This window comes from Akebia trifoliata, unplaced genomic scaffold (genome assembly GCF_017979445.1).
Source record: "Akebia trifoliata isolate Shusen 1 unplaced genomic scaffold, ASM1797944v1 Contig00341_ERROPOS679206+, whole genome shotgun sequence".
Lineage (NCBI taxonomy): Eukaryota > Viridiplantae > Streptophyta > Magnoliopsida > Ranunculales > Lardizabalaceae > Akebia > Akebia trifoliata.
This window is the reverse complement of record NW_028236971.1, coordinates 456,533-483,714: the sequence shown is the minus strand read 5'-3', so window position 1 is coordinate 483,714 and position 27,182 is coordinate 456,533. Positions and strand designations below refer to the sequence as shown.

The following is a 27,182-nucleotide window of genomic DNA, read 5'->3' as shown; positions in this document are numbered from 1 at the left end:
GAAATCAGTTTTTATAGTTCACTTAAGACAAGTAATCCATAATCAGAATCAGGAATCAGGTTCTGCATTTCGATCCAAACACTCCCTTCACATTTCAACATCACTATGTTCACCAGGGCCATTTGGTCTGTTACTTGCTTTGATCTCATTTTGTGCGCCAATGAAGATGACATGACACTCATTTCTAAAACATTGAGAAAAAAAAAAAAAGCCTCAAAATAGTCCAATAAGGAAAGATTTTCTTATTGGACTATGTTCACCAGGTCATTTGTTTGAAAGATTTTCAGAAAATTGGGTCTTTTTGATACCTTACATACTTGAAAACCAAATCAACTATAGAAGTCAATTGTTGGGGAAGCCAAACATCTGTTTTTTATAGCAGTGATAAGGATACACTATAGTACGTGCTGCAATCTTTCCAATAACTTGGAGAACTAATGAACTCTCTCATGATATCTTCTCTATGTTTGTCTCTCATCTTCTAGTGAGATTCTAATCCAAGTTTCATGCCTATAAATCAAGTAATTCCATAGCTTTTGTTTTGTTTCTCCTACTCTTGATAGTTTCCTCAATGGTTTCCACCATTCATCGTATACTGCACTTCTTGTTTATCTTTCTTCTTCACCTACCACTATTTACCATATCTCAAGACTTACCAAAACATTAGCTTGGGCTCATCTCTATCTGCTTTAAATGACAACTCTTCATGGACATCACCTTCAAGTGATTTTGCTTTTGGGTTCCAACCCATTGGGATCAAAGGTTTCTTGCTTGCAATCTGGTTCAACAAAGTACCTGACAAGACCATAGTTTGGTCTGCAAATGGAGCAAATTTGGTGCACAGAGGATCAAAAGTTGAGCTAACTACTGATGGTCAACTCGTTTTGAACGATCCTTGAGGCAGAGAGATTTGGAAAGCAGAATCCATGGGAAGCGGAGCCGCTTATGCAGCTATGCTTGACACGCTCATGAGCCGAAACAGTATTAATATATGGGCAAGCTTTGATGATCCCACTGACACCATATTGCCTACACTGATATTGAATCGAGGAAGCAGACTTGTTTCTCGTCAGACAGAAAGCGATGATTACTTGAGTGGAAGGTTTCAGCTTCGGTTTCAAACCGATGCTAATCTCGTGCTTTACACAATTGCTTTCCCAACTGACGATTTTTACAATTATTACTGGTTAAGCTGGACTCAACAAATGGGCGCTCACATGGTCTTCAATGAGTCCGGCTATATTTACCTTACGACAGCAAATGGAAGCACCCTATTTAACCTCACAGAATCTAGCGCAATTCCAACAAACAAAAAAGATTTCTACCAAAGAGGAACACTTGATTATGATGGAGTTTTTAGGCACGATGGCCACAGTCGTAGTCCACCATGTGGTACATACCTTCAAATATTTGTACGAGCATAATGGGGAATGTAGGAAGTGGGGCTTGTGGGTTTAACAGCTATTGCAGATTAGACGAGAATCAGAGACATAGTTGTGAATGTCCACCCGGGTATACCTACTTGGATCATAATAACAAGTTAAAAGGATGCAAACAAAATTTTATTTCTCAAAACTGCGAGGAGGGATCGCAAGAATTGTCTCCATTTGACATGAAGGAAATGATGAACACCGATTGGCTACCTTCCACCTTTGAATAGTATAAATCGGTAAATGAGGATTGGTGCAGAGAAGCTTGTTCGAGTGATTGTTTCTGTGCAGTAGCCGTTTTTAGAGATGGAAACTGTTGGAAATTGAAGCTTCCACTCTCAAACGGGAGGATTAATTCTAGTGTCGAAGGAAAAGTCCTGATCTCCGTGTTTCTGAACTTCGTGATGCTGTCATTGATTTCTCTCTTTGTTTTCTTCACCTACCGTAAGAAATCGAAGAAACTTCACCCGGGCCAAACCAAGTCAGGGATGAATCTGCGAAGTTTTACATACGAAGAGCTTGAAAAAGCTACAAATGGCTTTAAAGAAGAATTAGGTAGTGGTGCTTTCGCAACAGTTTATAAAGGGTTGATGGCATCGGATGGTGGAAACTTGGTAGCGGTTAAGAAGTTAGGCGAGGTTAAAGAAGGTGAGCAAGAATTTAAAGCTGAAGTAACTGCGATTGGCCGGATTACCAATCACAAGAATCTAGTCCAATTATTAGGATTCTGCAACGATGGACCACACCAGCTTCTGGTATATGAGTTCATGAGCAACGGCTCTTTGGCGAGCTTCCTCTTTGGAAGTTCAAGGCCGCAGTGGTACCAAAGAATGCAGATTGCATTTGGAATCACGAGAGGGCTCACATACTTACATGAAGAGTGTAGCACCAATCATTCATTGTGACATTAAGCCTCAAAACATACATCTTGACGACTCTTTTACTGCAAGGATTTCCGATTTTGGATTAGCAAAGCTTTTGAAATTTGATCAGTCTCGTACTAATACGGGTATTAGGGGGACTAAAGGGTATGTTGCCCCTGAATGGTTCAAAAACTTGGCTATCACGGTGAAAGTTATGTTTACAGCTTCGGAATCTTGTTATTGGAAATCATTTGTTGTCGGAAGAACTTTGAAATAGATCTCAAAGATGAAGACAAGGTGATATTGATGGATTGGGCTTATGATTGCTTTAAAGAAGGAAGATTGGATATGTTAATGGAGAGTGAAGATGAGGCAATGGACGACATGACAAGGTTGGAAAAGCTTGTGATGATAGCAATTTGGTGCATTCAGGAGGAGCCATCGCTTAGACCTACAATGAATAAAGTTACATAAATGATGCAAGGATCCATCGAAGTTTCTGTGCCCCCCAACCCTTCATCCTTGATTAGTTCAATTGGTTGAAAGTTGAAACAACAGTTTTATATGTATGTGTGTGGACCTAAATATGGGGAATTCAAGGTCCTAATAATCTATGTTGAAGGTTACTTATATATGTCTGAATAGTATGTTTGTGGGTCTGTTGTTTAATCATTTATAGTTGAGTTACACTACGTGAAAATCGCAAATTTTGAAGAAAAAAATTGTTAGGCCTGGCCCGACGAATTTTTGTACCGAAATTCCGCGGCCATTGGACCACGATTTTCCTGTTCACAAACACACTTAACATGAAACTGTCTCACTCAGTCACTCTCTGGCTCTCTCTTTCTCTCTCGATTGTCTTGATCTCTCTCCCTGTCTCCCTCGATCTCATCGCTCAATCTCTCTCCATCTGATCTCTCAACATTGGAAACGATCGAGTGAATAAGAAGCCATCTCTAGATCGATCTCCCTGTCTCCCTCTATCTTATCTCAGGATCGATCTCATCTCTCAATCTCTTTCAATCTGATCTCTTGAAGTGCTTTGGATCTCTCAACATTGGAAACTCTCTCAGTCACTCGCTCTCTGGCTCTCTCTCTCTCGAATGTCTCAATCTCTCTCCTTATCTCCCTCGATTTCATGTCTGGATCGATCTCATCGCACAATCTTTCTCTATCTGATCTCATGAAGTGCTCTCCATCTCTCAACATTGGGAACGATCGAGTGAATAAGAAGCCATAAAGTTGTTCATTGTTATTTTTTAAGGTGAGTCTCTCTCTCTCTCTCTCTCTCTATCTCTTAGGTTGATGGATCTATAACGCTATTCTGATTGTTGAAGATGAGATCTAGGGCTTTTTATTTGCAAAATATATTAATTTTGATTTTTTATTTTCCAAATGTGTTAATTTTGTACGAAATAAAACCTAAGAACAAAGAAAATTTTGATTAAGGATCCAAATGATTTCATAGATCTGAATGTTTTGATATGATTAGATCTGAATTTTTTCTCACAATTTTTTTTCGTTCTCCTTGGATTCAAGTAGATATTCTACGGTGATATTGAGAAGTTTCTAGAGCTCATTCGAGCTCTTCAATCTCTGAATTTTCTTTACTTTTTTTATGTTGCAGGAAGCATGCGAGACAGAGAACAGCTTGGGGAAGATCGCTGTTGCACGATCTAAAACAGTACAGATTTTGGATTTTAATGTTTTTTTGTTAATTTTGAATTTTGAATTAATAAATTTTATGAAAGTAAACAAACTTTATTTAATAAAATTTGCTTTGAAAAATACATCATAACTCTACTATGGTCCATAGCAGTTATGTTTTCATTCTTCCCATGACCACGGTTTGATTGCATTTTTTGTATTATTTATAAAGCTTGACTAGTATCACCAGTCTTACTATGCTCATCACTTCTAATTAGTTCCAACAAATAGTTTTTGATCAATGCAATTATTTATTAGAACTTAGATAACCAATATATGTTCTAACCATTGAAGCTTCTTCTACTATGAAGGTTTTAGACTAAGCACATTTGGAGAGAATAGAAATGGGCTGCAGTATGTAGATCAGTTACTATCTCTTAAAAAGTAATTGAATATTCATGCCCCCTTAATTTCTTGATTGCATTTATACATTATAGGATATAGTTGGCTACTATAGCAAACTTTGTAGTTGTCTCGTGGTTCCCATATAATCACAGCTTACCAACATGAAATAATGTACAATTTTTTTTTTTATACATATTGATAGTTTCAAAATTTTTAAGTAATTCGAGTCCCTTATTTCATATATTCAGAGTGGTTCTTGTTTTATATGGCTAGTCTATGTTTGTGTTCATGCTTATGCTCTTCTTTCCGTGTTCATGGCCATCTATTTATATGGGTAATGTTCATTTGTTCCCTCAAGTGTCACAGAGCTTGTTATTAATGTTTTATGTTCGTAGTTGTATCCTAAAAATCAAATCTATGTTTCAATTTAGGCATTGAGAAAGATAAAGCATCCCTTTTAGTCAGATTGGGAGTATGACACATTAAATTCAAATGTTTTAGTTTTCTTTCATTGGTAATCAGTTGTGTTGCTAAATACTTGCACTGTTTTATTTATCCAAGAAATTGATGTGGTAACACAGGGTGAACTTAAAGTTCTGCCTCCCCCATGCATGTGCCATTGATGGTGATTTAACTAGTTTTAGCTCGATTTCAACTGCTGATGTGCCTTTTTCATTTCAACCCACTCATGCTTGATCTCACAGCTCATGTTTGGAGTGAGATTTTTCAAATGTGGCTAGACTTTGCCTAGCTCATCCATTCCATTCTACATGACACACTGCATATGAACTCATCTCTTATTTGACCTTACATTGACTGACTTATCTCCTGAGGGAGTCGAACCGGTTTCCTTTGGCAGAATCCACTGCCAAGTCTTTTTTTCCTTTCCTCCTCGACTATATGCTACATTTGAAGCTTGGAAAGCTTATGACATTTTGTTGCTTGATTGATGGGCACGGAACCCTCTTCCCTTACTTTTCATCTTATTTTCTTAGTTTATGTCTTGATACCTATTCAATTCAACTCTTAGGAAACAAATGCATATTTTGGGTAATTCAAATTTCATTTGGCATCATTGTGCATCCTTCTTTACTTCATTGCTACAATAAATCTATAGCTGTTTTATAAACTTGGTGAAAAACGTTGATGAGTTAATTCTTCGGTGGCAAATCTTGAAATATCAGTAGTGTTCAGTATATTGGTAAGCTAAATATCTGATTAGTATCAACACTCGATTACTAAGATAATAGGATATATTGCACTATATATTGCTTGATGTTTAGGCATAAAACTTCAATTCGTACATACGAAGGTGTGATGAAGGCATGAGCTAGAGAGGAAAGGAAATCAAAGTCAGTGCATGTGAGTTAATATGGTAACCATAATAAGTAAATGTGATTCGTGCATTTCCTTTTGGTGTTACATACAACTTGACTTGTTTTTAGATTTACAATTATGTGACTCTTTATCACCAAGACATGAGTAAAGACTTATTCCTGCTTCAGGTTTTTGTTATATGGCTGCAAAATGTGCTTCATTGTATGTCTTTCTTACATTTGTCACGTATTTTTCTTTGGATATGCCTTTTCTTTTTTATCAGTATAATGAATTGTATAAATAAAATACTTGGGGGAAATATTACCGAAAAAACCTGTCAAAATGTATATTGATGATTTATGTTTTTGTTGGCATAAATGTGCATGCACCGCTCATATGTTTCTATGGGTATTGTAGTTTGCCCATCTTAAGATTGGTCACCGTTTACACACTAGATCCCACCTAAACAAGAACCCCTGAACTCTCAAAACTCCTTACACCAGTAGAAGAAAAACCCCCACAATAGAAAAGTGCAGCTTAGCCACTGCTTCCCTCAAAAATAGGTATCCAATTGATGGAGCCAATCTAAGCGTGACAGTTCAAGATACCTATTAGCTCCTGGGTTGACCTCCGCCCCTACTAAAAGCAAGCAACAGATCAGTGCCCTATATGCCAGACTGCCATTCAAGAGATGAATTGTGTCATGTTTCCCACCAGCTCACTGACTGGAAGGAAGAGAGGAAAGGGTAACTCTTACCCTGCCAAGCCAATATTGATGAAGAAAGAAAACTACCATGGCCAAGATGATTTCTTGCATGGACTGCTCCTTTTCATGGAAGATTTATCCATTCCTTTCTTTACATAGGCCCTAACAAATGGCTGTGGGAGTAAAGTTCCAAAGAATCCTATCCTTACCAAAAAAGTCATATGATAGCATAAGTACCTCTGTCATACAATATTTAATTAAACCATTAAAGTTAGTCACCTCCATACCATATTGAAAAAGGCTAAGTCAACTAAAGTCCACTCTTTAGCGCACACCTCCACATGCTAACTTGATTATTTTTAGATAATATTTGGTAGATAGAAAGAACAACACTTGTAATGAGTCCTATTGAAACCAAGAAATATAGGAATGCCTGCCATCCACACTAGAATAGATAGAGTTTTCCAAAAAACCGTCGGATTTGTAAAATATGCAACTTTACTATGCAGCCTTATTCGTGCGATATATGTGATAAAGCCCTTCGAAATGACATCATTCAGTTACTTTGTGCAGGAAAATGGTTTTGATGTGTTGATCAAAAGAATTGTAGCCAAGGCAGGAGATTGTGTTGAAGTGAGCTTTCCCCTCCAAATATAAGCTACCACTTTTACTCTAGAAGATCCTTTTGTTTTACTCTTTTTATTCTGTGCTCAGTTGTGCACTTGATTCCTTTTATAGGTTCGCAATGGAAATTTGTTGGTCAATGGTATCATCCAAAATGAAGACTTTATTTTAGAGCCACTTGCTTATGAAATGGATCCAGTGGTATTATTACCTTCCTCTGTATTTCAGATTCGTTGGTTTTGGTTAATTTTTTTCTAGCTTCTATTGAACATGAGAAGAAGTTGAAATCACTTTATAGTAAAATATCAATAATTGATTCGATGATTGTGGGTGTGCTTGGAAATCAGGTGAGGTGCTTGTACCTGAAGAGTTCCATGGGAAAGCTTGTTCGCATCTTTTGAGGAGTTTGTTTTACTTGTCATGAGAAGAGGTAGTGTGAGAAAGATTGGTGAATGTTTTGTCGAAATGCTTAAAATTTCCTTTAAGTTGATTGTTTATGAGTGATGATTCTCTGATTGCCTGTAAACAAGATGATGGATCCATGATAGTGAAAACCTTCAATGTGACCTCTTACAAGAACATTGAACGGTCGAAGATAGCGTTCGATATGCCCGAAATGGAAGTGGAGTACGTAGATGGTGTGATGAGGCGGTATGCTACGGTGGTATTGCCGAAGAACATGGCGGGGGCGACGGTGAATCAAATGTGGCAGGTGGGGTCATCTATCACTAATGGAATTCCTAATGTTCATGGATTTGGAGACGATAATTTGGGTTCGAAAGGAATACTTGATTTAATGAGTGGGCAGAGCAATAGTACCCAAAGTAGAGGAAATTCAAATCTCAAAAAGAGGAATGTAAGTTGTTTTTTTATGCTTAATTTTGTTTATTTGTGGTTTTTGTTACTTATTGGTTTCCTTGTTATATGATCTTAAAAAAAAAAAAACTAATTTGTGTTGTTTTTTTTTTTGGCAGATTCATAGAATTCTGAATGCAGTGAGTTGGGGAATTTTGTTTCCAATTGGAGCCATATTTGCTAGGTATCTCAGGACATTCAAGTCAGCAGATCCAGCTTGGTTTTATCTTCATATCTTTTGTCAGAGTTCTTCCTATGTTATTGGAGTTGCCGGATGGGCTACTGGTCTTCAGCTCGGGGCCAATTCGAAGGGTTTGGTATACAAATCTCATCGAAATATTGGGATCACTCTCTTTTGTTTCGCAACATTGCAGGTAATTATAATTGTTCCTAATTTGTTCATTGTTTCTTATTTTAGGCACATTTTCTTAATCAATCATAACGAGTTTATCATTCTTTGTGTGTGTGCAGATTTTCGCATTGTTCCTAAGGTCAAAGAAGGATCACAAGTACAGGATTTACTGGAATTTTTACCACCATATTGTTGAATACTCCATCGTTGTTCTTGGTATCGTCAACGTGTTTAAAGGTCTAGACATGTTGGATCCAGCTAAAATGTGGAACACAGCTTATATTGTGGTATTGTGTGTATTGGGTGGGATTGCATTAGTGTTGGAAGTTACGACATGGATCGTTGTTCTGAAGAGGAAATCCGAGGCATCCACCGAACCTTATGATGGGAATGGCAAGCAACAACCACTCACAGTTTGATCAACAACAAGATTGCAGGGCCACATATAGTATTGAGGAGAGTTGATTCTCTTACAGTTTGTCTATACAGTTACTTCTTAGGCTTTCTCTTAGGTATCTCTTAGAATCTATTATTGCTTCTTCAATTGTTTGTGTTTTGTGTTCTAAATTAAATTAGGAGTGTGACATAAATAGCTGTATATATATCATATACTGCTTTATTGTCAGTTATTTGTAGCTTCGACAGAATTTTCGATCTTAATAAAGAGGTTTACATGTATATTAATTTTGGGTTATTTAGTTTAGTTTTGAGCTTGTTTTATGATTTTTCTTTTTCTGAATTTTTTTATATATTATTTCGTTCATTGTGATTGGTGAATTAGAGGACCATGTTATTGTTGTTAAACCTCTAAATTTGACGGTCATACTCTATGGATTTTTTTTTTTTTTTTTTAAGTCCATTCTCCAATAATTTGATAGTCCAGGGCCGTCAAAAAAAAATTCTACAAGAGAATACTTGACGGGCATATTTGATGGGAGGATCCGTCAAATTTCTCAAAATTTGACGGGCTAAGACCGTCAAATATGAGCCTTTTTCACATAGTGTTAGTATGGTCTTGAATGAACTACTTAGGAAAACACAATTGAGTCAGTGATTTTATTCAAAATTAATTCTGCTCACACAATTATGTTACCTTCACTTTCATGATTTGATTCACAAACCAACAATCACATGTTGGGTTCTATGTAGTTGTGACCTTCCATGTACTTCCTTGATAATAATTAGAAGAAACAAAAAAAAAACCTTTTTCATAATTGATGTATGTAAGCAAAAGGGATGAACAAGTATCGATAAATATGATAATAGAAGAGCATCACATGAAATTTGCTCAGAAGAGACATAATTTCGCACACAATAACAATTTTATTGAAGTATTAACTATATAACATTAAATATGCGGTCCATAGTTTAACTTCAACAATTGGAAAACATAGGCCAAGAACCTACATTGTCAAAATATATTCTTTGCTTTGAGAACCTGTTCCCTCTCATTCTAGCTCATCATTCCTTCAACAAAAAAAACAATACTTCATAACATAACCCAAAACTTTGTTTCTCTAATTGGTCACCCTTTATTCATGAAATGGGTTGTTGGTCAAAGCCTGATTCTGAACTAAAGAGAAATGATGCAATGAGACACCTATAATGAATTAGCCAAAAAAAAAAAAAAAACACGAGACAAAAGTCACCGAAACATGCTACTCAAGGAGCCATCATCATGAACACGCCAAATAGCCTCTGCAAGCAGGTTTGCCACTGAGAGTATAGTCAGCTGAGGAAAGTAATTCTTTTCTGCTACTGGAATTGTGTTTGTAATTATGACTTCTTGAAAGAGTCCTCCAGACAGCCTCTCAATTGCTGGGGGGCTACAAATAGAAACCATATTCTAGAATCAAATTGGGAGAAATAATCGCTTCAATTTAAGGGAAAACAACATGTTTGGGGAACAAATGGATTGCACTTTGTTTCCACAGCAGGTTATCCATTCGGGTAATCTGGGGTTACAAAATCAGTACACCCCAAAAGAGTAGCATAGGCTAATAGATAAAAACAAAACTGATCTCTTTTTTATTTTTTTTCATGTTTTTCATGTTCTACTCAATAGCGAAAGGATAAGCATTATTAACATCCCATTCCCTCTACCTCCAACTAAACCTATTGTCTTATGATAGAAGCTGAGGCAGCTGTGAAGCTCAGCCAGACAATTTTATCGGGTTATTCAGGGAATGCCACATATAAAATGGAATTGGTGATTAATTTGAGGGAGAAATGAGAGGCTTCTTTATACAGGTGGTAAGCAAGAAAGCCAAGTCTAGACAAAATCTAGTAAGGCTCAGCCTGCCCAGAGATCAATATTCAAAGCCAATCTATTTTTTCCTTACAAAAATAAATGAATAAATAAAATATTCCACTATCCCTATAATCACCCACAACAGTTGCCTTTAATTTCAAGTATTCTTCATTTGAAGGATTCTCTTTCTATTTGGGAGAGAGAAAAAAGAAAACAAAAAGGTCAATATTTCAAAGAGGACATATTTTAAACATTCATAATAACCTCATAGATATGGCCACCTTTTGTCATGTCTGACTCTAATACAAAGTATCGAATACTCTTATCTCCACAAACCCAGTATGTCGACAGGATAGTATAATTTGGAGTTATAAGCTGAAAGCATCCAAGATTGGCCTCGTAAGAACATTACTAGGTGGACCAAAAGCCAAGGAGTACGAGACTAAGGGAAGAAAAAAAAAAATTAGAAGCGTCGCACAAGAGTTCGAGGAGTGTTGGAAACCAATGCAGGTACTTAAACCTTTTAGAAGAACTACTCCAAAGAGTCATCGGTTTAGACAATGAATGCGCAGCAGAACAAGTCCACAGTTAGCTTTAGTTCTGGAACTACTGACATATGGGGTTTCGAGTCAGATAGTTTTCACAGCAGTCCCTGCTACCTCTCAGATATCGAAAACTCCAATTCAAGGGAATAACTCTCAGCGATTTGGTGACTCAAAGAATGAAGGAAACAAACAAGCTTCTCAGCCTGCTGGATGGGCTGGTTTCTAATTTAAGCCATTTTTACCACTTAAGCTTTTAATTTTGTTGCAAATACTATGATAATATTTCTGTTGCTTATTGTTTAGAAGAGATGAAATATGCATGGTTTTGTGGACTTATTTTGTGCTTGGGCTCTTTGTCCTGGCTGCTAAGTAATACAATGGACCATTTACAGAGGTTCTTCGTGATGTGTTGGACAATCAGAGGGAGAGACACAGTACAGTAATTGCACGTGTTGGGGGCAGTTTCTTCCCTCTTCATTGGTTTGTTGAGAATTAAAGAAAAGATTGGAGAGAATATTTTGGTGGAAGAGGTTTTTTATTATTGACTTCAACTTGTTCTTTTGGTTGATACAAAATGGTTGGAGAACATCTCTATTTATAGGACTCTATAGACAATTCTAGATACACCATTAAATGACTTAGATTATTCTAGATAACTCCTATATACCAATTAATAAATGAGTGTTCTAGAAAATACAAGAGTATTTCTAGAGACTCTAATAAATAAATGAAAATTCTAGAAACTCTAGCAATTACAAGAAAATTCTAGAAACTCTAGAGACAACCTATAATAAATCAAGTTTATTATTTTAACACTCCCCCTTAAACTTGATTTGTGACTCCAAGAATACCTTGTAACTTGGTAAAAACTTCTCTCTTGAGTGGCTTGGTAAAGATGTCTGCTACTTGATCTTGAGACTTCACGAACTCCAACCTTACTTCCTTTCTTCCAATGCATTCTCGTATGTAATGATAACGAGTGTCAATATGCTTACTTCTTTCATGAAAGACGGGATTCTTTGCTAGTGCGAGTGCTGACTTGTTGTCAACACGAATCTCGACAGGCTTTTCTTGTGGTAAATTCAATTCTTTCAACAAGTTTCTTAGCCAGATAACATGACAAAAACATGACGTTACAACAACATATTCGGCTTCACAAGTTGATAGTGTGACGATTGGTTGCTTCTTTGACATCCAAGTGAAAGCAGTGTTTCCCATAAAGAACACAAATCCGGTGGTGCTCTTTCTATTATCCAAGTCTCCACCCCAATCGCTATCACTATATCCAACTATCTCATAATTGTTAGAAGATGAATAAAACAAGCCATAGTTGGTTGTACCTTTGATGTACCGAAGTATTCTCTTTGCAGTCTTGAAATGGGTTGTTGTTGGAGCTTCCAAGTAGCGACTAACGATTCCAACGACATAGAGAATATCCGGCCTAGTACAAGTTAGGTAGCGCAAACTTCCGATAAGGCTTTTATAGAGAGTTGGGTCCACCTTTTCTCCTTCATCATGCTTTGACAACTTGATTCCACATTCCATCGGCGTGCCAACTAGATTAGAGTAATTCATCTTTAACTTCTTAAGCACTTCTTTAGCATAGCCTTCTTGAGTAATGAAGATGCCTTTGTCCTTTTGCTTTACTTCAATGCCGAGGTAGTAAGACATGAGCCCAAGGTCTGTCATCTCGAACTCTTTCACCATTTCTTTCTTGAACTCCTCAAACATACTCAGGTTGCTACCTGTGAAGATCAAGTCATCTACATACAAGCATACAATCAAAATATCTCCATTTTTAACTTTGATATAGAGTGCATGCTCATATGGACACTTGGTGAAATTCTTATTTTGAAAGTACTTGTCAATTCGAGTATTCCAAGCTTTCGACGCTTGCTTTAGGCCATATAAAGCCTTCTTCAACCTCAAAACTTTATCTTCATGTCCTTTTACTTCATAGCCCAATGGTTGCTCGATGTAGACTTCTTCTTCAAAGAAACCATTTAAGAAGGCGAACTTTACATCCATTTGGTAGATCTTCCATCTATTTTGAGCTGCCAAAGAAATTATTAATCTAACGGTTTCAAGACGAGCAACAGGAGCAAATACCTCATCATAGTTGATGCCTTTTCTTTCACTATAGCCTTTAGCTACCAATCTTGCTTTGTATCTCTCCACGTCTCCTTTAACATTCTTCTTCATCTTGTATACCCATTTTACTCCGATCGCTTTATGTCCTTGTGGAAGTATAGCTAGCTCCCATGTGTTGTTCTTTGTGATTGAATTGATTTCTTCATCCATAGCGTCTCTCCATTTCTTATTTTCTACCGCTTCTTGGTAGATTAGAGGTTCACAATCACCAAAGAAACACAAAAGAGTGATATCATTTTGATTTTCGGTTACCTCATAAAGTTCTTGTAAGCTTCTTAGGCGTGGCGTCTTCTCATTAGAACTTTCACTTGATGACGAATCTTCATGCAGGTTTTCGGTTGGTGAGATCGGTGAAGTAGTAGGCTCTCGAAGTTCTTGTCTTGTCTCTTCCATTCTTGGTTGCTCCATTTCTTCTTCTTCTTCAAAGTAAGGAAGAAAATCATACTCGTATTCTTGTGTGTTCCAATCCCAAGAATCTTCTTCATTGAACTTTACATCACGACTAATGAGAATTTTGTCGGTAATTGGGTTGTACAACTTGTAGCCTTTGGATCTTGAGTCATAGCCAATGAATACGTACTTCTCACTTTTGTCGTCGAGCTTGGTTCTCTTTTCATCAGGCACATGAACATAAGCAACACTTCCAAAGACTTTGAGGTGAGAAATTCCAGGCTTTCTTCCACTCCATGCTTCTTGTGGTGTCTTCTCATATACACTTCTTGTTGGAGAGCGATTTGCCAAGTAGACTGCACAAGCCACCGCTTCGGCCCAAAACTGCTTGGGCATTCTTTTGCTCTTGAGCATGCTGTGAGCCATGTTGAGTATGGTTCGATTCTTCCTCTCTGCCACTCCATTTTGTTGGGGGGATCTCGACACCGTTAAGGGACGATGACTTCCATGATCTTCGTAGTACTTTTGGAACTCGTTTGATGTGAATTTTCCTCCTCGGTCAGATCTCATGGCCTTAATAGCAAGACCGCTTTCTTTCTCAACAAGGGCTTTGAACCTCTTGAAATTCTCGAACACCTCTGACTTCTCCTTTAGGAAATAAGCCCACGTTTTCCTTGAAAAATCATCAATGAAAAGGAGAAAGTATTTGCTCTTACCAAAAGAGTTTGGTTTAATTGGTCCACAAACATCAGTGTGTACGAGCTCGAGCGGCTTTGTGGCTCTTGATGATGACTCCTTCGAAAAGCTTTTCCGGGATTGCTTCCCAAGCAAACATACTTCGCAAAGCTGATCGGGTTGGTTGATGCATGGTAGACCTCTCACCATCTCCTTCTTTTCCAAAAGTTCGAGCCCGCCAAAATTGAGGTGTCCAAAGCGTAAATGCCATAGCCATGATGAGTCATTATAGCAAGCCTTTAGACACATTGGAACATCGTATTGAATGTTCAAGAGGAACATTCTATTTTTTGACATGGGCACCTTGGCAATCAAATTACTTTTATTGTCTCTTAAGAAAAGGTTATTTTCTTTTAAGTGAATATCATACCCTTTCTCTAGCAATTGACCCAAACTCAAAATATTATTCTTCATGTTGGGCACAAAATAGACATTTGAGATGAATTGATGGCCTCCATTTTTTAAGCGTGTGAGAATTTTACCTTTGCCTTCCACGAGTATTTTTGATTCATCTCCAAAGGAGACATTCCCTCTTACCGCTTCATTGAGCTCCACGAACATTTTTCTTTGTCCACACAAGTGATTGCTAGCGTCGGTGTCAAGATACCATCTATTTTTTTGGCCTTCATCTTTGTCTTTGCAAACTAGCAGCAACGTACCTTCTTCTCTACCTTTATCTTCGATGAAATTGGCCTTTTCTTCAACCTTGCTTGGCGATCTACACTCGGAGGCATAGTGACCGAACTTATTGCAATTATAGCATTTGATGTGAGATTGTCGTTCCTTGACCATGAGTTGCTTCTTCCGTGCCCTCTTGTTGCTTGTGGATTTCGACTTCTTTCTCCGTTGTTGAAGTTATTAGAGTTGTTGGAATTGTTGAAGTTGTTGTTGAAGCCGCCCCTTCCTTCTCTTCCTCGTCAACGTCCACGTCCTTGGCCACATCCTCTTCCTCTTTGATTTCTATTATTTCCAAAATTTTCTTCCTTCAAGTTGAGTTGTAGTAGTTGCTCTATAGTCTCTTTTTACTTCTTTTTCCTCTTTTACTTTTCCTCATAGGCTTGTAAAGAACCCATGAGTTGCTCAACGGTCATGGTTTCTAAATTTTCATTTTCTTCAATGTTCGTACAATGAACTCAAAATTTGGATTCAGAGTACGAAAAATTTTCTCCATAACTTTCACTTCACTAATATCTTCACCATTTCTTCTTAATTGATTAACAATGGCCAATACTCTAGCAAAATAATCAGAAATTAATTCAGATTCCTCCATGAATAAAAGTTCAAACTCACCTCTAAGAGTTTGAAGACGAATCTTTTTAACTTGCTCAACTCCTTTGTTGCAAGTTTGAAGCTTTTCCCATACTTCTTTGGCCGTAGTTGCATTTGAGATCTTCTCGAATGCATATTCATCTACTGCTTGATAGATGAGATAGAGAGCTTTCTTGTCTCTCTTTCTTGAATCCCTCAAGGCTTCCCGTTGGGTTTGGGAAAGAGCAACATCGTCTTGCTCCTTATGGCCTTTCTCGACTACTTCCTACACATTTTGAGTTCCTAGTAGTGCATTCATATTGATGCTCTAATTGTCATAGTTGCTCTTGGTGAGCATTAGAACTTGGAAGGGGACCATTCCTCCACTTGCCATTTTTCTTCACGAACTTGGCAGCTCTGATACCAATATGTTGAAAATTAAAGAGAAGATTGGAGAGAATATTTTGATGGAAGAGGTTTTTTATTATTGACTTCAACTTGTTCTTTTGGTTGATACAAAATAGTTGGAGAACATCTCTATTTATAGGACTCTATAGACAATTCAAGATACACCATTAAATGACTTAGATTATTCTAGATAACTCCTATATACCAATTAATAAATGAGTGTTCTAGAAAATACAAGAGTATTTCTAGAGACTCTACTAAATAAATGAAAATTCTAGAAATTTTAGCAATTACAAGAAAATTCTAGAAACTCTAGAGACAACCTATAATAAATCAAGTTTATTATTTCAACAGGTTTTTTACGCGGGTTCATAAAAATCAGGAAAGACTAGTTTGAATGCATACCATCTCCTTAAAATTCTTTTTTTTGTGCTTTTGGTTGAAAATTTTGTGGTTCGTAATTAATTGTTTCCTAAACAAAAGGAGGAGGAGTCCTTGAGGTTCTGGTTCTTATTCTCTCACTTTCTGTTACATTTATTTATTTATTAATGAGTTTATGCTATATTCTCTGTTTTTTATACGTGGTGGGTTGTTTATGCTATATTCTTATTTGATTTTTATTTATTATGTGTTGAGGAATATTTAGATTTACAATGGTTCTTAGATGGAGATAGTTGAAGTTCTCTTATGTAAGATTAAAATACTTGGTTCTTGGTCTGCTGAAAGAAGAGGAATCATTTTTCTTTTGTCATCTCTCTAATCTATAAGAACCTTGATCCCCTTTGAGAAATGCCCATCACAGAACCGTAGATCAAATGCCTTTACAATATACAAGAAAAAAGATTTATGATTTTGCATATCCCGAGGTAAATGATTTATGATTCTGTGATGGAGGGTGTTTGTAAGGGGGTTCTCATATTATCACGACTCAATATAGAATGTGTTTTATTAAACTGGGATTTCCAAACAATCTGATCATACAAGAATTAGCTTCAATCATCCAAAATGTTTTGATGGCAATTGAATTGCCTGAAAGAAGACGATACAAAGAAAATTTTATGCCATTGAAATGTTTTGTTGGAGCATATTAGATTGGAATGAAACATTTGACCATAAAATATTAAGTGTTTCGGATTGTCTTGGAATGCTCCGAGAAGAATCCTTAGGAAGATGAGGGCATGCTTCTTTGAAGACAACTTCCTATACAAGAGTATGGTAATTCTATGGGGATGGCCATTTACTAGAAATAATAAGCTTCATGCGCCAATTCTTCATTGGTAGTCATGTGGCATATAATTATCATTATTGTCATCGTGTATTTAGAATTTTATATTTGTATTCTTTTGGGGCTTTCTTCTCACTCTTCTCTTTTAGAATCTTCAACTTCTATATTCCTTCTAATTGAGATAGTAATGGGATTTTGTTGATCGTGCCCAAACCAACTTAATCGGCTTTCTCTTAGTTTCTCTTTTTGGAGCTACTTCTATATTCTTGAATGCACCCGTTCTTTTGTCTTCCCTAGATTTCCATTCACCTATTTCAACATCCTCATCTGTGCTGCATTCAATTTAATTAGTGACATGATTCTTTTCAATTGCCCAAACATTCACTCTATAAAACATAATTAGCCTTACTCCCCATCTCGTAAAATTTTCATTTTAATTTGATTGGTGTGAGTCGTCGGTCACATAACACTTGATAAGTGCACATCTCTTTAATAATCAAACTCTGATTTTATGAGTAACAACTTCTTTCATTCCCTCTATCATTTTTTTTTTTACATAATAGACTAAAGTGAAAAAAAATGATTGTTTTGGAGTATTTGTAGAACATCAATTTTTATTAGACATTTCTCTTATTGGATTTTGATACGAAATTTACACTCTATGTACTCGATCTTTATTATACTTAATCTCCAATGACAAATCTATAAAAAGAAAATAATTTTATTTTGATTGCCTCACTAGTTTCATCTTGGGTTATCAATGGATCAGGTTCAGATTGGATTAGGGTCCATTTGGTACCAATCTGATAAGGATTTGGCTAAAAATATCAAATCCGACTCTTAACAGGTTTTTATCGGATTTCAATATTAAGATCCAATCCCTATTTGATATACGAAACTAAATCAATTCTTAATATTTAAGCAAAGGGTTTGGATTTGTTAACTCATGAGAAAACACATGATCCTAACTGTTTAGATACAAAATCCAACAGTTGAGATTTATGTGTATCTTGATAACATAAGTCTAGGAGATATGTATCCTTAGGATAATTTTATTTTTCTATTGTTTGAGTATATATTGGTTTGGTAGATAATCACTGTGCCATTAGTCATTATTGACCATATTGTGAAGTAGAGGCCGATATATGCAGACTATTTGCATGTCACACTAAAGCAACATGACGATCAAAATTAAGAGGGGAATTATTTAGCATCACATTTTGATAATAGGGTAAAAGATGTATAAAAAAAAAACCCTTTTTTCATATTTTGAGTCTCTCTTGACTTAAGCATGCCGAGGTGTTCTCTAGGAGTTTTATTAGTACCGTTGGACGTCTATAATATATAGTTAAGAAACGAGTTAAATTTCATTCTCTTCAACCTGTAATTAAAAAAACCTTTGAATTTTTCTTCCCAAAATCAGTCATGTTCAACCTCTTATATGTAAAATCTTTCATTGTATAACCTTTTTAAGGTTGAAGTGGATAAACTCTTAAGGTTAAAGAGTAGGACTGGCAATGATCCGAAATATACCCAACATTTGAACTAGCTTGAATCCGATCCGAAAAACATGAAAAATTCAATTTTTGGGTCGGATTGAAATCTTAGATCCGAAACAATTTCGGATCGGATTTGGATGTATCCCAATCTGTTTTGAATATAATCCGATTCAAACATGTTTTTAATAATTTTTTATTATTGTTAATTTCATATAAATACATATAGATAAAACGTTATAGTCTTTTTGGTTTCCCTCTATATTTGTAATTGGAAAGTAGATTTTTTTAAAATTTCATGAACATTGATAATTTTAAAATAAGGTATGTATTCTGATCGATTTCGAATTAAGGATGAAATGAAACAGATCAGATTCGGTTAACATATTCATTAATTTGATCGAATCGGGTACATGTTTTAAAAAAATTGGATCGGTATTGTAGTGGTCTTCTCTCAAACGCTAACATCTTTTGGAAATTCGATCCTAAATCTAGATTCTGACAAATAAAAATTCAAGAAAATGACAGATACAAAACTGCCTTTACTGTACCTTTGGGACATTATAAATGGAATTTAATGCCCTTCGGTCTAAAAAATGCCCCTAGCGAATTTCAGAATGTGATGAATGATATATGCAATTCTTACAAAAACTTCTCTTTGGTCTATATAGATGATATTTTAATATTTTCAAATTCAATAGACCAACATTGAAAACACTTACATATACTTAAAAATACAATCATAAAAAACGGCCTTGTTCTTTCTCAAAGAAAAATCAAACTTTTTCAAACTTCAATCCAATGTTAGGCTTTAATATAGAAAACCAAACATTTCTATCTCATTTTTATGATTTTTACCAACATTGAATAACTAATAAGATAGATAATTATTTTTAATTAAAAAAATTATAATTCATTACCTAATAGTTGATACCAAGAATTTCAAATATTTTTATTATGATTTTCTATATATGTTTTTTTTGCTAGAAAACACTTAATAATACTTAATAAGGAGGATTGTTAATTAGGGCAACTAGCATTTTGAGCAGTGTATGTTTGAATCGAACATAATGAGTTGTCACATTGATGTCTATATCAAATAAGGGCTCACCACATCTCTCCAAATATCTCAAATCCAAATAATACGCACGTTTTCAAACATGGCAATTTCTATCATCATTAGAAACACTTTTAGATCAGTCAATTTCTTCTCACTCATATTTTCTACACAATATATGTGTCGATATCCAATATGAGCATTAATTCCTTAAGGGTCACCTATGAGGACACACCCTCACTTATTTGGTGCGTGTGATGCACGAGCATTGCACGTTCCTTGGGACTAGTCCTTGGACAAGACAATAGCCTATGGAATAGGCAAAGCCTAGATATAAGCCCATTCTCCTGTCTATAGTGATACCTGATTTTCAAAAAATTAGCTTGTTAATAAATTAAATAAATTTAATTGTAGATGTGTGTGTTTCAAATGTTACAAAGTCATGAAAAGTGAATTAATGAATTCAAGTTTCAAATGTTAAAAGTCTAGATAAGCCAGCAAGAGTCTTGGAATTCTATTAATGAGTTGAAGTATTATACGTTAAAAGTCTAGACGTGTTAATCCTGCCAAAGACTTGGAATGCTGCAAAGTCTATCACCCTTTGTTTTTCTCTAAAAAGAGTTATGATAATATGACTACCCCATGTGGCGTACTCAATCAACTCTCAGATTTCAAATATAATTGATATCAATAGTTCCTTACCTAATAGTTGATACCAAGAATTTCAAATATTTTTATTATGATTTTCTATATATGTTTTTTGCTAGGAAACACTTAATAATACTTAATAGGGAGGATTACTAATTAGGGCAACTAGCATTTTGAGTAGTGTATTCTTGAATCGAACATAATGAGTTGTCATATTGATGTCTATATAAAATAAGGGCTCGCTACATCTCTCCAAATATCTCAAATCCAAATAATACACATTTTTAAACATGGTCATTTCTATCATGTTTAGAAACACTTTTAGATTAGTCAATTTCTTTTCACTCATATTTTTTACACAATATATGTGTTGATATCCAATATGAGCATTAATTCCTTAAGGGCCACCTGCGAGGACACACCCTCACTTATTTGGTGCATGTGATGCACGGGCATTGCACGTTCCCTATGACTAGTCCTTGGATAAGATCATAACCAATGGAATGGGCAAAGCCTAGATACAGAATCAGTCTCCTGTCTACAGTGATACCTGATTTTCAAAAAATTAACTTGTTAACAGATTAAGTAAATCTAATAGTAGATGTGCGTGTTTCAAACGTTACAAAATTAGAAAAAGTGAATTAATGAGTTCAAGTTTCAAATGTTAAAAGTCTATATAAGCCCGCTAGAGTCTTGGTATGCTATTAATGAGTTGAAGAATTATATGTTAAAAGTCTAGATGTGTTAATCCTACCAAAGACTTGGAATGCTGCAAAGTCTATCACCCTTTGTTTTTTTCTAAAAAGTATTGTGATAATATGACTACCCCATGTGGCGTACTTAATTGACTCTCGGATTTCAAACATAATTGATACCAATAGTTCCTTACCTAATAATTAATACCAAGAATTTCAAATATTTTTATTATGATTTTCTATATACGTTTTTTTTGCTACAAAACACTTAATAATACTTAATAGGGAGGATTGCTAATTAAGGCAGCTAGCATTTTGAGCAATGTATACTTGAATCGAACATAATGAGTTGTCACATTGATGTCTATATCAAAAAAGGGCTCGCCACATCTCTCCAAAAATCTCAAATCCAAATAATACGTTTTTTCAAACATGGTCATTTCTATCATATTTAAAAACACTTTTAGATCAGCCAATTTCTTTTCAGTCATATTTTCTCAAAATATATGTGTCGATATCCAATATAAGCATTAATTCCTTAAGAGCCACCTGCGAGGACACACCTTTACTTATTTTGTGCGTGTGATGCATGAGCATTGCATGTTCCCTGAGATTAGTCCTTAGACAAGACCATAGCCTATGGAATGGACAAATCCTAAATATAGGCTCAGTCTCTTATCTATAGTAATACCTAATATTTAAAAAAAGAACTTGTTAACAAACTAAGTAAATCTAATTGTAGATGAGTTGTTTCAAACGTTACAAAGTCAGGAAAAGTGAATTAATGAGTTGATTTAAGTCAATTTATCTTTTTTGATCACAAAGTCTGTTGTTTGAAATTTTTTAGCCTCAAACAATTTAAGGAAACAATACGATATGTTTATACAATTTAACTAACACTTCATTCAGGTCAATTTCTCTCTTTTGCTAACAAAGTCTTTGTTATTTGAAATTTTTTAGTCTCAAACAATTTGATGAAATAGTAGTAAGTTTTCTATATATGTTTATGCAATTTAACCAACACTTCATTTAAGTAAATTTATTTTTCTTACTCATAAAGTCTGTTGTTTAGAATTTTTTAACTTCAAACGATTTGAGAAAGTAATTGTAAGTTTCGTATATACGTTTATGCAATTTAACTAACACTTCATTCAAATCAATTTGTCGTTTTTGCTAACAAAATTTTTGTTATTTGAAAGTTTTTAGCCCCAAACGATTTGAGAAAATAATTGTAAGTTTCGTATATATGTTTATATAATTTAACCAACACTTCATTTAAGTCAATTTATCTTTTTTACTCACAAAGTCTTTGTTGTTTAGAATTTTTTAGCTTCAAACAATTTGAGTAAATAGTTATACGTGTTGTATATATGTTTATACAATTTAACCAACACTTCATTCAAGTCAATTTATCTTTTTTACTCACAAAGTATTTATTTTTTGAAATTTTATAACCTCAAACGATTTGAGAAAATAGTTGTAAAATTTCGTATATATGTTTATGCAATTTAACTAACACTTCATTCAAGTTAATTTATCTTTTTTGCTCACAAAGTCTTTGTTATTTAAAATTTTTTATCTTCAAACGATTTGAGAAAATAATTGTAAGTTTTGTATATACGTTTAAGCAATTTAGCCAATACTTCATTCAAATAAATTTATCTTTTTCGCTCACAAAGTCTTTGTTGTTCTGAATTTTTTAGCCTCAAACAATTTGAGAAAATAGTTGTAAGTTTCGTATATATGTTTATGTAATTTTACTAATACTTAATTCAACTGAATTTGTCATTTTTGCTCACAAAGTCTTTCTTGTTTGAAATTTTTTTGTTTCAAACTATTTGAGTAAATAATTGTAAGTTTCGTATATACGTTTATGCAATTTAACCAATACTTCATTAAAGTTAATTTGTCTTTTTTGCTAACAAAGTTTTTGTTATTTAAAATTTTTTACTCTAAAATAATTTGAAGAAATAATTGTAAGTTTCGTATATATGTTTATATAATTTAACAAATACTTCATTCAAGTTAATTTATCTTTTTTACTTATAAAGTCTTTGTTGTTGAAATTTTTTAGCCTAAAACGATTTGAAAAATAATTGTAAGTTTCATATATACGATTATGCAATTTTACAAACACTTCATTCAAGTCAATTTGTCTTTTTTGTTTATAATTTTTTAGCCTCAAATAATTTGAGAAAATAGTTGTAAGTTTTGTATATACGTTTATGCAATTTAACCAACACTTCATTCATTTCAATTTGTCTTTTTTGCTTACAAAGTATTTGTTGGTTGAAATTTTTTACCCTCAAACAATTTGAAGAAATAGTTATAAGTTTCGTATATACGTTTATGTAATTTAATCAATGCTTCATTCAAGTCAATTTGTCTTTTTTACTCACAAATTCTTTGTTATTTAAAATTTTTTTGCCTGAAACGATTTGAAAAAATAGTTGTAAGTTTTGTATATATGTTTATGCAATTTAACTAATATTTCATTTAAGTAAATTTACCATTTTTGCTCACAAAGTCTTTGTTGTTTGAAATTTTTAACATCAAACGATTTAAAGAAATAGTTATAAGTTTCGTATATAAGTTTATGCAATTTAACCAACATTTTATTTAAATCAATTTGTCTTTTTTACTTATAAAGTCTGTTGTTTGAAATTTTTTAATTTCAAACGATTTGAGAAAATAATTGTAAATTTTGTATATACGTTTATGCAATTTAACCAACACTTCATTCAAGTAAATTTATCTTTTTTGTATAAAAGTCTTTGTTGTTTAAAATTTTTTAGCTTCAAACGATTTGATAAAATAATTATAAGTTTCGTATATATGTTTATATAATTTAGCCAATACTTCATTTAAGTCAATTTGTCTTTTACTCACAAAGTCTTTGTTGTTTAGAATTTTTTTAACCTTAAATAATTTGAGAAAATAGTTGTAAGTGTCGTATATATGTTTATACAATTTAACTAACACTTCATTCAAGTCAATTTGTCTTTTTTACTCACAAAGTATTTATTGTTTGAAATTTTATAACCTCAAACAATTTGAGGAAATAATTGTAAATTTTGTATATATGTTTATGCAATTTAATTAATACTTCATTCAAGTTAATTTATCTTTTTTACTTACAAAGTTTTTGTTGTTGAAATTTTTTAGCTTCAAACGATTTGAGAAAATAGTTGTAAGTTGCGTATATACGTTTATGCAATTTAACCAACACTTCATTCAAATCAATTTATCTTTTTTGCGTACAAAGTCTTTATTGTTTTGAACTTTTTAGCCTCAAACAATTTAAGAAAATAGTTGTAAGTTTCGTATATATGTTTATGCAATTTAATTAATACTTCATTTAAGTCAATTTGTCAGTTTTGCAACAAAGTTTTTGTTGTTTGGAATTTTTTAGCTTCAAACTATTTGAGAAAATAGTTGTAAATTTCGTATATATATTTTTGCAATTTAATCAACACTTTATTAAAGTCAATTTATCTTTTTTACTAACAAAATTTTTGTTATTTAGAATTTTTTACCCTTAAACAATTTGAGAAAATAGTTGTAAATTTTGTATATATGTTTATACAATTTAATAAATACTTCATTGAAGTCAATTTGTCTTTTTTACTTAGAAAGTCTTTGTTGTTTGAAATTTTTTAACCTCAAACGATTTGAGAAAATAATTATAAGTTTCGTATGTACGATTATGCAATCTTGCAAACACTTAATTCAAGTCCATTTGTCTTTTTTGCAACAAAGTCTTTGTTGTTTGTAATTTTTTAGCCTCAAACAATTTGAGGAAATAGTTTTAAGTTTTGTATATACGTCTATGCAATTTAACCAATACTTCATCCATTTCAATTTATTTTTTTTGTTTACAAAGTCTTTGTTGGTTGAAATTTTTTACCCTCAAACAATTTGAGGAAATAGTTATAAATTTCATATATACATTTATGCAATTTAACCAATGCTTCATTCAAGTCAATTTCTCTTTTTTACTAATAAAGTTTTTTATATTTGAAATCTTTTAACTTCAAACGATTTGAAGAAATAGTTGTAAGTTTCATATATATGTTTATACAATTTAACTAATATTTCATTAAAGTGAACTTGCCCTTTTTGCTCACAAAGTCTTTGTTAGTTGGAATTTTTTAACCTCAAACGATTTAAAGAAATAGTTGTAAGTTTCGTATATACGTTTATGCAATTTAACCAACACTTCATTTATGTCAATTTATCTTTTTTGCTAATAAAGTTTTTATTGTTTAGAATTTTTTACCCTTGAACAATTTGAGAAAATAGTTGTAAGTTTCGTATATATGTTTATGCAATTTAGCAAATACTTCATTCAAGTCAATTTGTCTTTTTTACTTAGAAAATCTTTGTTGTTTGAAATTTTTTAGCCTCAAACGATTTGAAAAAATAATTGTAAGTTTCGTATATAAGATTATCCAATTTAGTAAACACTTCATTCAAGTCAGTTTATCTTTTTTGCAACAAAATCTTTGTTGTTTGTAATTTTTTAACCTCAAACAATTTGAGAAAATAGTTGTAAGTTTTGTATATACATTTATACAATTTAACTAATACTTCATTCATTTTAATTTATTTTTTTTGCTTACAAAGTTTTTGTTGGTTGAAATTTTTTACCCTCAAACAATTTGAGAAAATAATTATAAGTTTCGTATATACGTTTATGCAATTTAACCAATGCTTCATTCAAGTCAATTTGTCTTTTTTACTCACAAATTCTTTGTTATTTGAAATTTTTTAACCTCAAACGATTTGAAAAAATAGTTGTAAGTTTCGTATATATGTTTGTGCAATTTAACCAATATTTCATTGAAGTCAATTTGTTTTTTTTTCCCACAAAGTCTTTGTTGTTTGAAATTTTTTAGCCTCAAATGATTTGAAAAAATAGTTATAAGTTTCGTATATATGTTTGTGCAATTTAACCAATATTTCATTGAAGTCAATTTGCCTTTTTTGCTCACAAAGTCTTTGTTATTTGAAATTTTTTAACCTCAAACGATTTAAAAAAATAGTTGTAAGTTTCGTATATACGTTTATGTAATTTAACTAACACTTCATTTTATCAATTTATCTTTTTTGCTCGTAAAGTCTTTGTTATTTAGAATTTCTTAGCTATAAACGATTTGTAGAAATAGTTGTAAGTTTCGTATATATATTTATGCAATTTAACAAATACTTCATGTAAGTCAATTTGTCTTTTTTGCAACAAAGTATTTGTTGTTTGGAATTTTTTAGTCTCAAACAATTTGAGAAAATAGTTGTAAGTTTCGTATATACGTGTATGCAATTTAACCAACACTTCATTCAAGTCAATTTTTCTTTTTTTACTCAAAAAGTCTTTGTTTTTTGAAATTTTTTAGCTTCAAACGATTTGAGATAATAGTTGTAAGTTTTGTATATACGTTTATACAATTTAACCAACACTTTATTCATGCCAATTTGTCTTTTTTTTTCACGAAGTCGTTGTTTGAAATTTTTTAACCTCAAAAAATTTAAGAAAATAGTTGTAAGTATCGTATATACATTTATACAATTTAACTAATACTTAATTTAAGTCAATTTATCTTTTTTGCGAATCAAATTTTTATTGTTTGGAATTTTTTAGCATCAAACGATTTGATAAAATAATTGTAAATTTCGTATATATGTTAATGCAATTTAACCAACACTTCGTTTAAGTCAATTTTTTTTTTTTGCTCACAAAGTCTGTTGTTTGAAATTTTTTAACTTCAAACGATTTGAAAAAATAATTGTAAGTTTCGTATATACGTTTGTGCAATTTAACCAACACTTCACACTATGTGAAAAAAGCTCATATTTGACGGTCTTAGCCCGTCAAATTTCTCAAATTTTGACGGACCCTCCCGTCAAATATGCTCGTCAAATATTCTCTTGTAGAATTTTTTTTTTACGGCCCTGAACTATCAAATATTTTCTTGTAAATGGGCTTTAAAAAAAATCCATAGAATATGACCGTCAAATATGGAGGTTTAACAAACAATAGGCGGTCCTTTAATTCACCAATCACAATAAATGAAATAATAATATAAACAAATCAGAAAAATAACAAACAAAACAAAAATCATAAAACAAGCTTCAAA

At 33.2% G+C, this 27,182-nt stretch overlaps 1 protein-coding gene, 1 long non-coding RNA gene and 1 pseudogene across 3 annotated transcripts; all 3 read left to right on the top strand.

The window, feature by feature from the left end:
• The first annotated feature begins 571 nt into the window (after positions 1-571).
• On the top strand, positions 572-2,836 carry LOC147381615 (G-type lectin S-receptor-like serine/threonine-protein kinase LECRK3; annotated as a pseudogene).
• Positions 2,837-3,111: 275 nt separating this feature from the next.
• Positions 3,112-5,972, top strand: LOC147381614 (uncharacterized). Its single transcript, XR_015174467.1, has 3 exons — positions 3,112-3,557; positions 3,921-3,977; positions 4,312-5,972. It is a non-coding gene; the product is annotated as an uncharacterized LOC147381614 (long non-coding RNA).
• An 854-nt stretch (positions 5,973-6,826) lies between these two features.
• LOC147381613 (cytochrome b561 and DOMON domain-containing protein At4g12980-like) lies at positions 6,827-8,877 on the top strand. Of its 2 annotated transcripts, none has more exons than XM_086430221.1 (6): positions 6,827-7,001; positions 7,107-7,193; positions 7,340-7,422; positions 7,523-7,848; positions 7,967-8,221; positions 8,319-8,877. In XM_086430221.1, the coding sequence occupies exons 3-6, from the start codon at positions 7,413-7,415 to the stop codon at positions 8,616-8,618; spliced, it is 891 nt and encodes a 296-aa protein (XP_086286347.1). In that variant the 5' UTR covers positions 6,827-7,001; positions 7,107-7,193; positions 7,340-7,412; the 3' UTR covers positions 8,619-8,877. The 2 variants fall into 2 exon arrangements, with proteins under 2 accessions (XP_086286347.1, XP_086286348.1); XM_086430222.1 differs by having other exon boundaries at positions 6,828-7,001; positions 7,541-7,848.
• The last annotated feature ends 18,305 nt before the right edge of the window (positions 8,878-27,182 follow it).

What these genes read in the sequence shown, in the direction of transcription:
- LOC147381613 (XM_086430221.1), top strand. An exon ending in CAAATCTCAAAAAGAGGAAT is followed by an intron (nt 7,849 to 7,966) that starts GTAAGTTGTTTT and finishes TTTTTTTGGCAG; the next exon opens with ATTCATAGAATTCTGAATGC. An exon ending in TTTGTTTCGCAACATTGCAG is followed by an intron (nt 8,222 to 8,318) that starts GTAATTATAATT and finishes GTGTGTGTGCAG; the next exon opens with ATTTTCGCATTGTTCCTAAG.